A 15,060-nucleotide genomic window follows, 5' to 3' on the forward strand; every position below is an offset into this window, starting at 1 on the left:
AAGATGTAGAAAGAAAAACCTCAAAGTCATCAGAACTATGAGTCCTTTGTGTCTGGGTCTGATATCAGTAGGTAACAGAAAATATATCCTTTCTAGGTGATTTGTCTCATTTCAAAACAAATATGATCAACCCTGCGTTGCATCCAAGAAATGAAGACTTTCTGGATAGAAGTTAGATTTGGTACTGCAGGCACAGCATGCTGAAGAATCAGAAAGGGCAGTGCTGGGGGGACTGAAGAATGGGGAAGCGTGACCTCCAGAAGAAGAAGGAGGAGAAATCATATATCCCCAATGAAGATAGAGGTAAGCAACTGTTCTCAGGCTCTCTGCACTGGTACTACTGCAGAGAATGGTTTGGAAAAAAGTCATCCGAGGGAAGAGATCAGAAGGAGACCCCATCGATTGGAAGGCATGGGAAGCATTGTCCTGGGGATGGGGGTTCCATGATCACCACTCCCAAGAGCAGAAGATGGGTGGTGGTGGTCTGGGACTCCTTAAGAGGGACAGTCATCCATCTGCCGTCCAAACCAGGAAACTCAACAAGTGTGCTGCTTGCCTGAATTCAGGATGTGACGGAGAGTCTGCTGAGACTCATCAAGCCCTCTCACCGCTATCCTTTCCTACATCTCCATGTGGGAACCAATGATACTGCCGAGAATGACCTTGAGTGGATCATTGCTGACTATGTGGCTCTGGGAAGAAGGATAAAGGAGTTTGAGGCGCAAGTGGTGTTCTCATCCATCCTCCCTGTTGAGAGATAAGGCCCAGGTACGGACCATTGAATTATGGAAACAAATGCGTGGTTACACAAGTGGTGTCAGAGAGAGGGCTTTGGATTCTTCAACCATGGAATGTTGTTCCAAGAAGGATTACTAGGAAGGAGATGGAATCCACCTAACAAAGAGAGGGAAGAGCATCTTCACAGACAGGCTTGCTAACCTAGTGAGGAGGGCTTTAAACGAGGTTTGCTGGGGGATGGAGACCTAAGCCCAGAGGTAAGTGGGATACTGGGAGGAAGCATAAAGGAGGAGGGTGCAACAGGGGAGGCCTCCTCATTCATACTGAGAAAGTAGGGCAATCATCTAGTTATCTTAGGTGCCTGTACATGAACGCAAGGAGCCTAGGAAACAAGCAGGAAGAATTGGAAGTCCTTGCACAGTCAAGGAACTATGATGTGATTGGAATAACAGAGACTTGTTAACTCACAAGGGGTAACCCACATGACTAGAGCACTGTCATGGATGGGTATAAACTGTTCAGGAAGGACAGGCAGGGGAGAAAAGTTGGAGGAGTTGCACAGTATACAAGAGAGCAGTATGATTGCTCAGAGCTCCAGTATGAAACTGGAGAAAAGCCTATTGAGAGTCTCTGGGTTAAGTTTAGAGGCGAGAGCAACAAGGGTGATGTCGTGGTGGGCATCTGTTATAGACCACCAGACCAGGAGGATGAGGTAGACGAGGCTTTCTTCAGACAACTAATGGAAGTTTCCAGATCACAGGCCCTGGTTCTTGTGGGGGACTTCAATCACCCTGACATCTGCTGGGAGAGCAATATAGCAGTTCACAGACATTCCAGGAAGTTTTTGGAGAGTGTTGGGGACAACTTCCTGGTGCAAGTGCTGGAGGAACCAACCAAGAACTGTGCTCCTCTTGACCTGCTGCTCACAAACAGGGGAGAATTGGTAGGGGAAGATGAAGTGGATGGCAACCTGGGCAGCAGTGATGATGAGATAGTTGAATTCAGGTTCTTGACAAAAGAAAGGAGAGCAGCAGAGTATGGACAATGACTTCAGAAAAGCAGACTGACTCCCTCAGAGAGTTGATGGGTAGGATCCTCTGGGAAGCTAATATGAGAGGGAAAGGAGTCCAGGAAAGCTGGCTGTATTTTAAAGAAACATTGAGGGTACAGGAATAAACTATCCCGATGTGCAGAAAGAATAGCAAATATGGCTGGCGAGCAGCTTGGCTTAGAGAAATCTTTGGTGAGCTTAAACACAAAAAGGAAGCTTACAAGAAATGGAAGCTTGGACAGATGACTACGGAGGAGTATAAAAATATTGCTCGAGCATGAAGGGATGAAATCAGGAAGGACCAAAGCACAACAGAAGTTGCAGCTAGCAAGGGATGTGAAGGGTAACAAGAAGGGTTTCTATAGGTATGTTAGCAATAAGATGATGACCAGGGAAAGTATGGGGCCCTTACTGAATGGGGGAGGCAACCTAGTGACAGAATGTGGTAAAGGCTGAAGTACTCAATGCTTTTTTTGCCTCTGTCTTCATAGACAAGGTCAGCTCCCAGACTACTGCTCTGGGTAGCATAGTATGGAGAACAGGTAAGCAGCCCTCAGTGGTGAAAGAATAGGTTCAGGGCTATTTCAAAAAAGTTGGACATGCACAAGTCTATTGGGCTACATGCAATGCATCCAAGAGTGCTGAGGGAGTTGGCTGATGTGATTGCAAAGCCATTGGCCATTATATATGAAAACTTGTGGTGATCATGGGAGGTCCTGGACGACTGGAAAAAGGCAAATATAGTGCCAATCTTTAAAAAAGGGAAGGATGATGATCCAGGGAACTACAGACCAATCTCACCTCAGTCCCCGGAAAAATCATGGAGCAGGTCCTCAAAGAATCCATTTTGAAGCACTTGGAGAAGAGGAAGGTGATCAGGAACACTCAGCATGGATTCACCAAGGGCAAGTCATGCCTGACCAAACTGATTATCTTCTATGATGAGATGACTGGCTCTGTCGATGTGGGGAAGGGGTGGACATGATATACCTTGACTTTAGCAAAGCTTTTGATATGGTCTCTCATAGTATTCTTGACAGCAAATTAAGGAAGTATGGGTTGGATGAATGGACTATAAGGTGGATAGAAAGCTGGCTAGATCATTGGGCTCAATGGCTTGATGTCTATTTGGCAGCTGGTATCAAGTGGCGTGCCCCACGGGTCAGTCTTGGGGCCAGTTTTGTTCAACATCTTCATTAATTATCTGAATGGTGAGAGTGGATTACACCCTCAGCAAGTTTGCGGATGACACTAAGCTGGGGGGAGTGATAGATACACTGGAGGATAGGGAAAGGATACAGAGTGACAGACAAATTGGAGGATTGAGCCAAAAGAAATCTGATGAGGTTCAACAAGGACAAATGCAGAGTCCTGCACTTAAGACAGAAGAATTTCATGCACTGTGCTATAGGCTGGGGACTGACTGGCTAAGCAGCAGTTCTGAAGAAAAGGACTTGGGGATTACAGTGGACAAGAAGCTGCATCTGAGTCAACAATGTGCCTTTGTCGCCAAGAAGACAAATGGCATATTGGGCTGCATTAGTAGGAGCACTGCCAGCAGATTGAGAGAAATGATTATTCCCCTCTATTTAGCACTGATTAGGCCACATCTGGAGTATTGTGTCCAGTTTTGGGCCTCCACTACAGAAAGAGAGAGAGAATTGGAGAGAGTCCAGCGGAGGGCAACGAAAATGATTAGGAGGCTGGGGCACATGACCTATGAAGAGAGGCTGAGGGAACTGGGCTTATTTAGTCTGCAGAAGAGTGAGAGGGAACTTGATAGCCTTCAACTACCTGAAGAGGGGTTCCAAAAGAGGATCGAGCTAGGCTGTTCTCGATGGTGGCAGATGATAGAACAAAGAGCAATGGTTTCAAGTTGCAGTGGGGGAGGTTCTAGATTGGAAATTAGGAAAAACTGTGAAGCATTGGAATGGGTTACCTAGGGAGGTAACAGAATCTCCATCATTAGAGGTTTTTAAGGCCTGGCTTGACAAAGCCCTGGCTGGAATGATTTAGTTGGGGTTGGTCCTGCTTTGAGCAGGGGATTGGACTAGATAACCTCCCGAGGTCCCTTCCAACCTTAATCTTCTATGATTCTATGGTGCATTTCACATTTTATGCTTTTACTTATATTAACTGGTTTCTTGCTCATAAATTGTCAAGATTCATAATCCCTGTGAGATGTACGTACAGGTAAATATTTAAAGAATAATGTATTTATATTTAAAGTATGCTGTAGGGATTTGGAGTAAACGTTAGTCACTAGGGGATATCTCAGTGATGGCCTACTCAAGCAGGAGGAAGATGTCATCCTGCCCTCGTTAGCCAGTGATGTAATGCAAGGCTCAACAGTCTAGCCTTGCTCCAGTCCAAGATTTTCAATGGAAAACCATCAGAGACAACTGCAAATAATCAAAACCAGTTGGAGGTAAAAAAGGAACATTACATCAGACAGAGAATCACCCTGCCTATGAATAAAGACAAAAGACTGTTTTAGCGTAACACAGAATAGCACTTTGCATCCTTTCATTAAGGAGACATCCTGAGGAGTGGGGGTGTTCTCATGAAAAATTGGATCCTGGTTCCTGTGAAGGCAGCCAGCTCTGCAACAGACTGAACTTTGGGAGGAAAACCTATTTTTAGATAGGAAAGGTAACTACTAAGTGTTGACCCAGGTTTCATTTTTATGATTTTGTTTTATACTGTAACCATTTGTTTTCATCAGACTCTTGTTTCTAACAGAATCTCTATCTTTTCTTAAATAAATCTTCTGTTTTATTACAAGTGCTGTGTGTTATACTGGAGTGGTGGTTTTAGGTAAAATTGGTAAACTGTAGTACCTCGGAGTCAGAGGACCTGTGATCTCTGTGAATAAACAGTGTCAGGGACTGGATATCACAAGGGAATATTTCAAAGGAATTTGGTGACTGGGGTGCATCTATGGTTAACCTGCAAGGCAAACACAAGGCTGGCAGAGCCCAGGAGCGAGTGCTTGATTGGCTGAAAGGATGGTGGTAATAGGTAACTGACACCCAGTTATGCACAGCAAGTCTACCTCATGCTGGATGCAGGGGGTAACAAGGTGACTCTCAGTCCTGGGTGCCCCGAGAACCATCACGGGAATATTAGCTCATTTAGACAGAGTCACAAAACCATTACAATGCACAGCTCAGTAAGCATTCTTCTTAATTTGAGGATTATCTATTTCATGGGAAAACATTAAAGTATTTATCACTAAGGCTATGTCTTCACTGATGGCGGCAAATTCGCCGCCATCAGATCGACTTATATGGATTGACTAAGCAGTCAATGAAGACCCGCTCAGTCGATCCAGAAATCACCGTATTAAGACCACCTTCTCAAGTGGCGTAGCGCTGCGTCGACGGGAATATTGTTCCTGTCGGCACAGTACAGTGAAGATGGCATGCAGAACAGAAGCACAGAAGTCGATGGGAGTTGCGCAAGTTTTTTTGCATAATTTGCATAACTCCGGTCAACTGCCGCCGAATCTCCGAGGTAAGTGAAGACAAGCCCTAAGAAACTTGAATTTTGCTCCACAAATTGTTACAAATTGTTGTCTTAACTGAACTCTGTATTATCTCTAGTGCTGTCTGGATTTCCAGATTATTTGTAGTCTATTTAGTATGTTCCTCTGCTAATATAATAGCTGGCAAACAAAGGATTCTCATGTCACAACACAAATAATTAGATTTTAATAAAGTTGATAATTTTATGACCTACACAAGTAAAACTATGCTGTATTATTTAGATCTTCAATTGTAAAATACAAAGCAACACTACAACAGCATCACTTTCAGGTACGAGTTAAATGAGTATTAAATATGAAAATGTTGCACACACCTGCTGTACAAATTTCTGATCAATGTATCGCTTGGCAATAGTAGGCTGGAAATCTGGGCTCTCCAAAAATCTCAGGAAAAATTCATACACCAACTGCAACAAACATTAAAATGAAAACTTTGAAGAAGTTATCACTGCTCTTTACTAAACTAGTAAAGGTTCAAACTACCAAAATTTATTCTTATTTTAAATGGGGAAATAGGATATTCAACATCCTTTTGCACCAAGAAGTATACAATTAAAAGCCTATACAACTTAGAGGTGAGGATTCAAATATGAACACAAAACAGACCCGTGTGCTCCATTAGAAAATTCCCTTTTTAAAAAATACATATTAATGAAAGTTTGCTTCCCAAAGTTAGGTATCAATCACAACTTTTAAAAAAACTAATTTGTATTTTTTAAAGAACCTGGACAAATGCACAAAAGTTTAATCTTTACTATGAATTAGGCTTCTATACTGGATACCCCAATCCAAAATAGCAAAGTCTTGTTGCAGACTTTAGACTCAACATGATACAGAGTGTATAGAGTTTTTAAAGTGTTCAAAAGTGCTGGCTCCTCTAGTATGGGCCTTGCCAGATCCACAGGAGGGAAGGGATGAGTAGAACAAAAGACTTGTAACATACCACAGAGGTATGGAAGGGCCAGAGTTTAGGCCTCATCCTTGGGATCCTTAGAAGCTCAACATAGAAAACAGCATTCATCAAGTGACAGTAGAAGGGGAGGGAAATGTAAGGCGACAACTACAAACTCTCTCTCCTCTCTCAACCCAAAAGACGCACAGGAATGGGGCCTCTTCATGCAGTGAGAGCTGGGGGTTGAATGTGTTTCACAGATGTAGGGCAAATAAATTTAGGCCTACAGTGCCATCGGAGAGAAGAAGCCTTGGTTGTACCCAATTATTTTAGAGCTGCTGTGTGTATTAAAACCCTGTTAAAATGCTATCGTAGGGCTACTATTGAGTGGGCCTTAGAAACCTATGAGTAGTAATACTTTTATTCACATATTTAAATGGTAGCCATTACACCATCTGGTGATACATGGATGGAATTCTACCGAAGGCTAATCAAATCCTTTTAGAGAAATAATGCTTAAACAGTTAACTAGACTTCCTAAATAAATACATAATAAACATGTAAGCGTCTGTGCTTGTGATTATCCTAACATGTACATACACTCAATTAAGGGGTTTTGAACCTGTGAATCTGATAGGCCCAAGAAAAGAAATTTTCAGTATTTCTCCCAATATTTCTCTTCTTTTTTGCCCCCCTGACAAATTCATAGATTCTGACAAAAGGAATTTAGCAGTATGCATTTAAGAAGGATTTGAAAAAGACAGTTACTCATCTTGCAACTGTTGTCCTTTGAGATGTGTTGCTCATGTCCATTCCATTCTAAGTGTATGCGCATCCCATGCATGATTACTGGAATTTTTTTCCCTTTAGCAGTATCCGTAGGGCCGCCTCCGGTGCCCCTGAAGTCCCATGCACATGCTGCAGTACATTAGGCACCGCCAGCCCTAAGACCCCTTAGTTCCTTCTTGCCGTCAACTCCGACAGCAGCGATGGAGGGTGGGTCATGGAATGGACGTGAGCAACACATCTCGAAGAACAACAGTTAAAAGGTGAATAACCGTCTTTTCTTCTTTGAGTACCTGCTCATGTCGATTCCATTCTAGGTGACTCACAAACAATACCTTGGTGATGGGTTTGGAGTTTAATCAATGAGCTGTTCGCAGCACTGCTCTGCCAAAGCTGGCATCATCCTGTGCCTGCTGAACAATAGTGTAGTGGGACACAAAGGTGTGCACCGACGACCATGTAGCGGCTTTGCATATGTCTTGAATGGGAGCACTTGTGCCAGGAACACCACAGATGAGGCCTCTGCCCTGGTCAAATGGGCTGAGAGGCTTCCCAGAAGAGGAACCTTTGCCTGCTCGTAGCAGAACCTACTGCAGGTGGTTATCCAAAAGGAGATCTGCTGAGTAGAGACAGGTAGGTCCTTCATTCTGCCAGCTACCGCCAGGAAAAGCTGCATGGACTTACAGAATAGCTTTGTCCTTTCACTGTAAAAGGCCAGGGCTCTTCGCACATCCAGCGCGTGACATTTCCACGCTTTCTCTGAAGCATGCGCCTTCAGAAAGAAGACCGGCAGGAAGATATCCTGACTGAAATGAAATTGGGACACCACCTTGTGCAAAAAGGCCAGATAGGGCCTCAGCTGGACATTGTCCTTATAAAAGGCTGTGTACGATGGTTCTAAGGTAAGTGCCCTAATTTCAGATATCTGCATAGCTGAGGTAATGGCAACTAGAAAGGCCACCTTCCATGACAGCAATAAGAGGGGACAGGTTGCCAAGGGCTTGAATGGGCCCCCGTGAGCCTGGAGAGGACCAAATTCAGATCCCAGGGAGGTAATGGATCCCTAACCTGGGGGGTAGAGTCTTTATACCCTTTAGGAACCTAGCCGCCATAGCATGAGAGAAAACAGACCTCCCTTGAATTGGTGGATGGAAGGCTGAAATAGCTGCTAGATGCACATTCAACGAGGCTGTAGCCAGGCCCTGAAGTTTAAGGTGCAGCAGATGGTGTTGGACTATCTGGAGTGATGCCTGATGGGGCACGACTCCCTGCAACATGGTCCAGCATATAAACCTCTTCCATTTGGCTAGATATGATGCCCTGGTGGAAGCTTTCCTGCTGCTCATTAGTATCGTCTACACCTGAGATGAACAAGCCTGTTCCTCTGGGCTCAGCCACTCAGCCTCCACGCCGTCAAATGCAGAGAGTCCAGATCCGGGTGCAGGAGTCATCCTGGGAGAAGACGTTGTGCCAACGCAGCAACTCCGGGTGGGAGGGGGAAACCGACAGCTCCAGTAGCGTTGTGAACCAATGTTGCCAGGGCCACGCAGGTGCTATAAGGATGACATTCACCTTGTCCCTTTTGATTTTTAACAGGACGCTGTGAATCAGCGGAATGTGTGGGAAGGCATACATCAGTTGCCCCGACCATGGAAGGAGAAAAGCATCTGACTGCATCCCTTTGTCAAGCCTGCGAATGGAGCAAAACTGGCGGTACTTTTTGTTGAACTTGGAGCAAAGAGGTCCACTTAGGGAAACCCCCACTTCCGGAAGATCATGTCAGCTACCGATGGGTGGAGAGACCATTTGTGGCAGGGTAAGAAGGACCTGCTGAGGCGATCCACTGTGGCCTTCTTGATACCCAGGAGGTGTGAAGCAACAAGGTGAATATCATGACCTATTGCTAGATCCCCCAGACACACTGCCTTCTGACACAGGTCTGGGGAGCGGGTTCCCCCGCCTGTTGATATAATACATTGCAGCAGTGTTGTCCGTCAGGACCTGGACAACCTTGCCTCTCAAGAAAGGAAGGAACACCCTGCATGCCAAGCGAATCGCCCTGAGCTCCCTGATATTTATGTGTAACCCACAGTCCTCCTTCAACCAGGTTCCTTGGGTACTGTGACCGGAGCATATGTGTGCCTTCCACCCCAGATCCAAAGCGTCCGATACTAGGTAACCGAGGCGACTAAATCTGCAAAGGGCATCCCTTCCACCACCAACAGGGGATCTAACCATCAACTCAGGGATGCTAGGACTTGAGGAGGCACGGTGACCACCCTGTCCAAGGAGTGTCTGTTTGGGGCATATGCAGAGGCCACCCATAGCTGGAGTGGCCTGAGTCTCAGACGCACATGACGCAGCACATAGGTGCACACTGCCATATGACCCAATAACTGTATGCAGATCCGTGCAGTCATAAGGGGATAGGAGTGTAGGTTTGTGATAAGGTTCGACGTGGCCTCGAAATGAGCCTGAGGTAGGTAAGCCCCGGCCCGTGTAGAGTTGAGAACGGGTCCAATGAATTCTATTCTCTTCACCCGTGTTAATGTGGACTTTTGTTCGTTTACCAACAGGCCCAGTTGGTGATAGGTGTCCTGAACCAAGCCGAGACTGAACTGGACCTGAGTCTGGGATCTGCCCCTGATCAGCCAGTCGTCCAAATACGGGTAAATCTGTATCACTCGATCCCTGAGATAGGCAGCCACAACCGCCATGCATTTTGTAAATACTCTTGGGGCGGAAGACAGGCCAAAGGAAAGGGCCGTAAACTGGTAGTGGGAACTCCCCACCGCATACCAGAGGAAACGCCTGTGGCTGGGGAATATTGCAATATGAAAATATGCACCCTTCAGGTGAGGGCAGCATACCAGTCTCCTGGATCCAGAGAGAGGATAATGGAAGCTGGGGAGACTATGCAGAACTTGAGTCTTCTGATGTACTTGTTTAGCCCCTGCAGGTCCAAAATGGGCCTAAGGCCCCCTTTCGCCTTAGGAATGAGGAAGCAACAGGAATAGAAACCTCTCCCTCTCATGTCCAGTGGAATTTCCTCCATGGCCCCCACTGCGAGAAGGCTCTCCACCTCCTGCATGAGGAGTTGCTTGTGAGAGGGGTCTCTGAAGAGGGATGGGGAAGTATGTGGGGGTGGGGGAAGAAAATTGCAGGGCATAGCCCGCTGCAATGGTACCAAGGATTCAACACTCTGATGTTATACAGGCCCATGCTGGGAGGAAGGCAGTTTAGGAAGAGGAAGAGCAAGGCAGTTTAGGAATCTTGGGGAAGAAGAACCTGATGCAAGAGAGGAAGGCTGTCCTCAGGAGCATCATCAAAACAATTGGCGCTGCCCACCAGAGCACCGGAAAGGAGCTGGGTGGTTGGCAAAGGAGGAAGATGGGGCTGGATGCCGCTGCCTAAAAGTTCTGTCTCTGTCCCTCCATCTGTAGGTCCCGAAGCACTGAGCCTGGTACCTAGGCTACTGTTGCTGCTGCTAGGGGTGGAACTGCCTCTTCGAGGCCTGGGGCATGTAAAGCCCAATGAGCGCAAAGTGGCCCTTGAGTCCTTCAACCCGTGGAGCTTCATGTCAGTCTGGTCCAAGAAGAGGGCACTTCCATCAAATGGTTCCATCGAACAGTTCAAATGGAAGGTCCTGGATGGACTGTTGTACCTCCTGGGATAGACCGGATGATCGCTATGCACCAGTGTTCATGGCTGCAATCACAGAGACCATAGATCTCGCAGCCGAGGCAGCCTGCAAAGCGGCCCTGGCCACTGTCCCGCCTAACTTCAGCCTTCTGATGTACTTGTTAGGAGATTTTGCTGTATGGTTGATACTGTAATATGTTGTAAGTTTGAGTCTCTAATGCTAGCTCCCCAGTGACAGCAACAAAGGAGGATGTTCTACGACCATTAATCAACAAGGAAGTTGTAATCAATGGATTTAAAATTCAATGACAGTTGCACAAGACCATACCAGAGGTATTTCTCAACTTTGACTCAGTGAAGCCCACTAGGACATGTCTGGGCTAGTGTCTTCGAGGCACATGGACTAAGGACATAAAATAGGAGACAGTGGCATTATGGTTTGGCTTTTTTCCTCTCCCACCTATGCTGGAAGCAATGAGGACGCTGGGAAGACAAAAACTTCAATTGAGGGGACTAGTCCCAGGCTTGAAGGAGAAGCCTGTGTATTAAGAGCTGTAACATCCAATGGTGGGGTGAGAAAACTGCTTGATCTAAATACTGCTTAGTGTTCTAAGGTTTAAGATTTAGATTGTGCGTGTGTCTTATTTTCTTTGGTAACTATCTCTGATCTATTATGCCTACCACTTATAATAACTTAAAATCTATCTTTCTGTAGTTAATAAACCTGTTTTATATTTTACCTGAAACAACGTGTTTTGCTTGAGGTGTTTGGGAACAAAGGCTGGTGTGTGTCCTCTCCACACTGAGGGAGGGGCAAACTGGGTAATGAACTTACACCAGTCAGGCTTCTGACCAGGGCAAGACAGTACAGTCATGGGGCATAAGGCTGGGAGTTGGGGGAATTGGTTGGTGCCTTTCTCTGTGTAATTCGTGAATGGCTCTGGGAGCATTCACACAATTTAGCTGGGTGTGGGGCTCCACATGCTGTTGTGCTAGTTCAGTGGTTCCCAACCTGTGACCCCCAACCTGTGGCCCGTAGGGTCTTTCAAAGTGGCCCACAATTCCCCTCCCACTGGCTGCAGAAGGGAGCTGCTGCCTAAGGACCCAGGAAGAGAGCTTTGCTGTGGGGCTACAGAACTGGTGCAGGCTCCTTGCTGCAGCCAAAGGGACAGGACATCAGCGCTCCCCTCCCCCTGGCTGTAGCACGGAGCACGGCAAAGCGGTCTGCCTGGGTCCATAGGTGTTGTGGTCCCTGCTGGGGCCAGAGGGAGGGGAGCACTGATCTCCCATCTCCCTGGCTGCAGACGGGAACCACTGCCTAGGGACCCAGATTAAATGCACAGGGCTACATGACGTGGGCAGTTTCCCTGCTGCAGCCAGGGGGACTAGAGATAAGCAAGGAGGCAATTGAACTCCTTCCATCTGGCTGCAGTGGAAGAGGGGTTCTGCTGGCAGAGACTGGTGGCCCTTCAGAGTTGTAAAAATAATATCTGTGGCCCTTGAGCCATAAAGATTAGGAACCACTGTGCTAGGTGATAAGGGGTGAAAAGGATAAGTGGAGGGGTTTGCTGCTTGTCATTAGCAAAGTGTTGTGAGAAACAGCCCAGTCTGGAGAGTTATGGGGGCAGAACGGTACCCCAGTTTCAAGTTGCACCCCAGGATCCCATCACACAAGCTTATGACTCACTGTAATTATAGCTATTTCTCATGCAGATAAAATTCATGCGAAGACATTTTTCTTTATCCCAAAGGGGCCAATAATTATTAGGCACCTTATGCTGAATGGTTGCTGCTCAGGGAAATTTGTATCTTTAACTTGACTAAGTGTCCAAATACTGCCTTGAACGGGTACATTTTGTAGAGAATATTATAGGCCTGGGACTCTTTATGGCAGTATTCTCTGTTATTTAAAAAAAGTAGGAAAATTATGAATTATAAAGTCAAAAAGTGACATTTGAAATGACCAAATGATATGCAGTGGTGCACCGTGTAGGATTGTTATCTGTTCCGTATTGATTTACTGCAAGAGGACCCCTCATACAAACAAGGTTTTAAATACTAGATACTTTATTGCTGAAGCTGAGTGTATGGTCATTAAACATGATCAGAACATTGCTGACTACAACCTATGTTTGCTTGTTCAAATGAACGTTTATGTGAAAAAAAAATGGTACTACAAGTCAATTGTGATTAATAGAGCACTGCTACAAAATCACGAGGTTGGTACAGGAGTGCAACAATGGAATAACTAGCCAACTGTTGTCCAACTACAATGCCTATATTGTAGGCTTTGGGGGGGGAGGGATGAAAGAATGGGGAGATACTTGTCTTGCTCAAAAGAAAAATTAAGTCTGTTGCTCCTTTTTCTGTACTATCAAAAGAAAAACTAATCTGTTGATATGCATCCATATTTTAATTAAACCATACAGAAAAACTGCTATTAAGTATACAAAAATGTGCAATGCTTGAAGATGATTGTGATAAAAAAGTGAAGCCAAAATACCATTATATTGCACATGAAAAACATATGCCAGGTTTTCAGCTATGATAGGATACTAAAAATATAGGAGCCTGGTTTCAAAAATCAGAACACACCTAACTCCTCTTTGAAGGGTTCATGGGTGTAAGTGTGGCAGAAAGATGCATTTAAACTTTTTCAAACAATAATCCAACTGTTTCTAAATTTAGAAGGGAGAACGATAAGCAGATACAATAAATTGTTGTTTCCAAGAAATATCCATAGGAATATATCACCATTCAATTTCTACATGTCAAGACTGGTTGAAAAAGTAATCCCATACCTGTATGTGAGGCCAGGAGGCTTCAAGAGTAGGTTCATCTTCTTCTGGATCAAAATCTGGATTATCACTTGGTGGAAGTGTTCTGAAAATATTAGAACTAATCTGCAAAGAAAAATATTGATTACTTTTATTGTTGCTCATTAAATTTTAAAAGCCCAAACTAAATTTGTTGCCTATACCTAATATCAAGGTAAACCGAAACAAGAATATTTTTAACAATTATTTTGCCCTTTTCTTTTCATTTTTGCAGTATTATCAGTCCCAAACATTCAAAACTCATGAGTCAGGCCTCAGAAAATCATGAGACTTCTTAAAAATTGGATTAATTTTGTCTTTTGGTTTTCAGTTTTCTCGGCAGTTGGGCTGCATTTTCAAGCTATTCTTTGCAACCATGAAGGCTAGAAACTTATCTTCCTTTTTTTGAATTAAAAGCTGAAATTTTCATGTAATTACATGACTCCAAGAGCCAGAGCTTTAAGTAAAACAGCAAAACATACAATTCCAATAAAAATTGTGAGTCAGTAGCACTACATTTGAATGTAAGGCAGATATTTCCACAAATATTTCTTCTACTTGTTATATTAGAAATATCAGATCCTCACTTTCTCTTTGCTTCAAGATCTAACTAATTTCAAAAATGCCAACAATGACATTACACACAGTTGTAAGCCTCAGTTTCATGACAGACTACAACTTAGAAAAATTAAAAGAAACCAGTTTCACAAGCAGATTTTTAGATCTGAGCCAGTCATTTTACAGAAGGGCCAGCACAAGGATCATTCTTCAGGAGTTTTCCCAAGCCCATTGAAGTTTAGACAAGAGAACAAAAAAATCTTTTGGCAGTCAAAAAGGAAACAAATATCTTTGTTTACCTGAGGAAATTTGCTTCACACTCTGTTCATGTGAAATAATTTTTTTTTTTTTTAAATCCGCTAGGGAACTTAGAAAGTGCAAAATACAAAATCAACTCTATTATTCCTTCAAGGGCCATTTGACCCAAATTTTCCAGGTACAACTTTCAGATTTCTTCAGCCTACTGAGTCCAAAGAAAGAGAGATTTTCAAAAGGCACAAATGGCAGCCAGGCACCAAAAGTTATCACTTGTGCCTTTGGAAAAAGTGCCCAAAATGATCAGACAGATTAATCTCTCTAGTTCAACACCATGCCAAAATCAAATTACCCCTCTTTTCAGGGTTCCTTCTTCCAAGGCATGACTGTGGAATGAGAAAATCCACTTTTAGCAATGGGAGTTATACAACTTGTTCCAGAGCCTTACCCAGGAAAAAGAATTATAATACACTGGGAATAAGAAAATTGCAGGAAGTTGGAGGAAAAGGGTGTCCAAAATTGATTCCACAACTTTTAAAGCTGAAGAAATCTCAGAAAGATTAGTTAGTACATGGGGAATATTCTTCGGTATATTATCCCAACCGTCATGCTTGGTTCAGGGTCCAAAGTAGCATTTCACTTCAAAAAGGGGAACTACACAAAGACGAGGAAGCTAATTAAACAAAAATTACAAGAACAGTCACAAGAGTGAAATGCCTGAAAGCTGCATGGAAACTATTTAAAAATACTATAAGAGAGGCTCAAAATAAATGTA

At 44.3% G+C, this 15,060-nt stretch overlaps 1 protein-coding gene across 2 annotated transcripts in view; it reads right to left on the reverse strand.

Annotated features, from left to right (window-relative positions):
- Nucleotides 1-15,060, reverse strand: part of PPP2R5A (protein phosphatase 2 regulatory subunit B'alpha) — an 87,481-nt gene that overhangs the window by 29,542 nt on the left and 42,879 nt on the right. For both annotated transcript variants that reach the window (XM_067564998.1, XM_067564999.1), the window contains exons 3-4: nucleotides 13,458-13,559; nucleotides 5,651-5,743 (exon numbers count right to left, since the gene is read on the reverse strand). In XM_067564998.1, the coding sequence (XP_067421099.1) occupies nucleotides 5,651-5,743; nucleotides 13,458-13,559 (195 nt within the window). The remainder of the gene's footprint in view (nucleotides 1-5,650; nucleotides 5,744-13,457; nucleotides 13,560-15,060) is intronic.

The sequence above is a fragment of the Emydura macquarii genome, unplaced genomic scaffold, assembly GCF_026122565.2.
Source record: "Emydura macquarii macquarii isolate MOO-44397 ecotype Brisbane River unplaced genomic scaffold, CSIRO-AGI_Emac_v2 contig_2676, whole genome shotgun sequence".
NCBI classification, from domain to species: domain Eukaryota; kingdom Metazoa; phylum Chordata; order Testudines; family Chelidae; genus Emydura; species Emydura macquarii.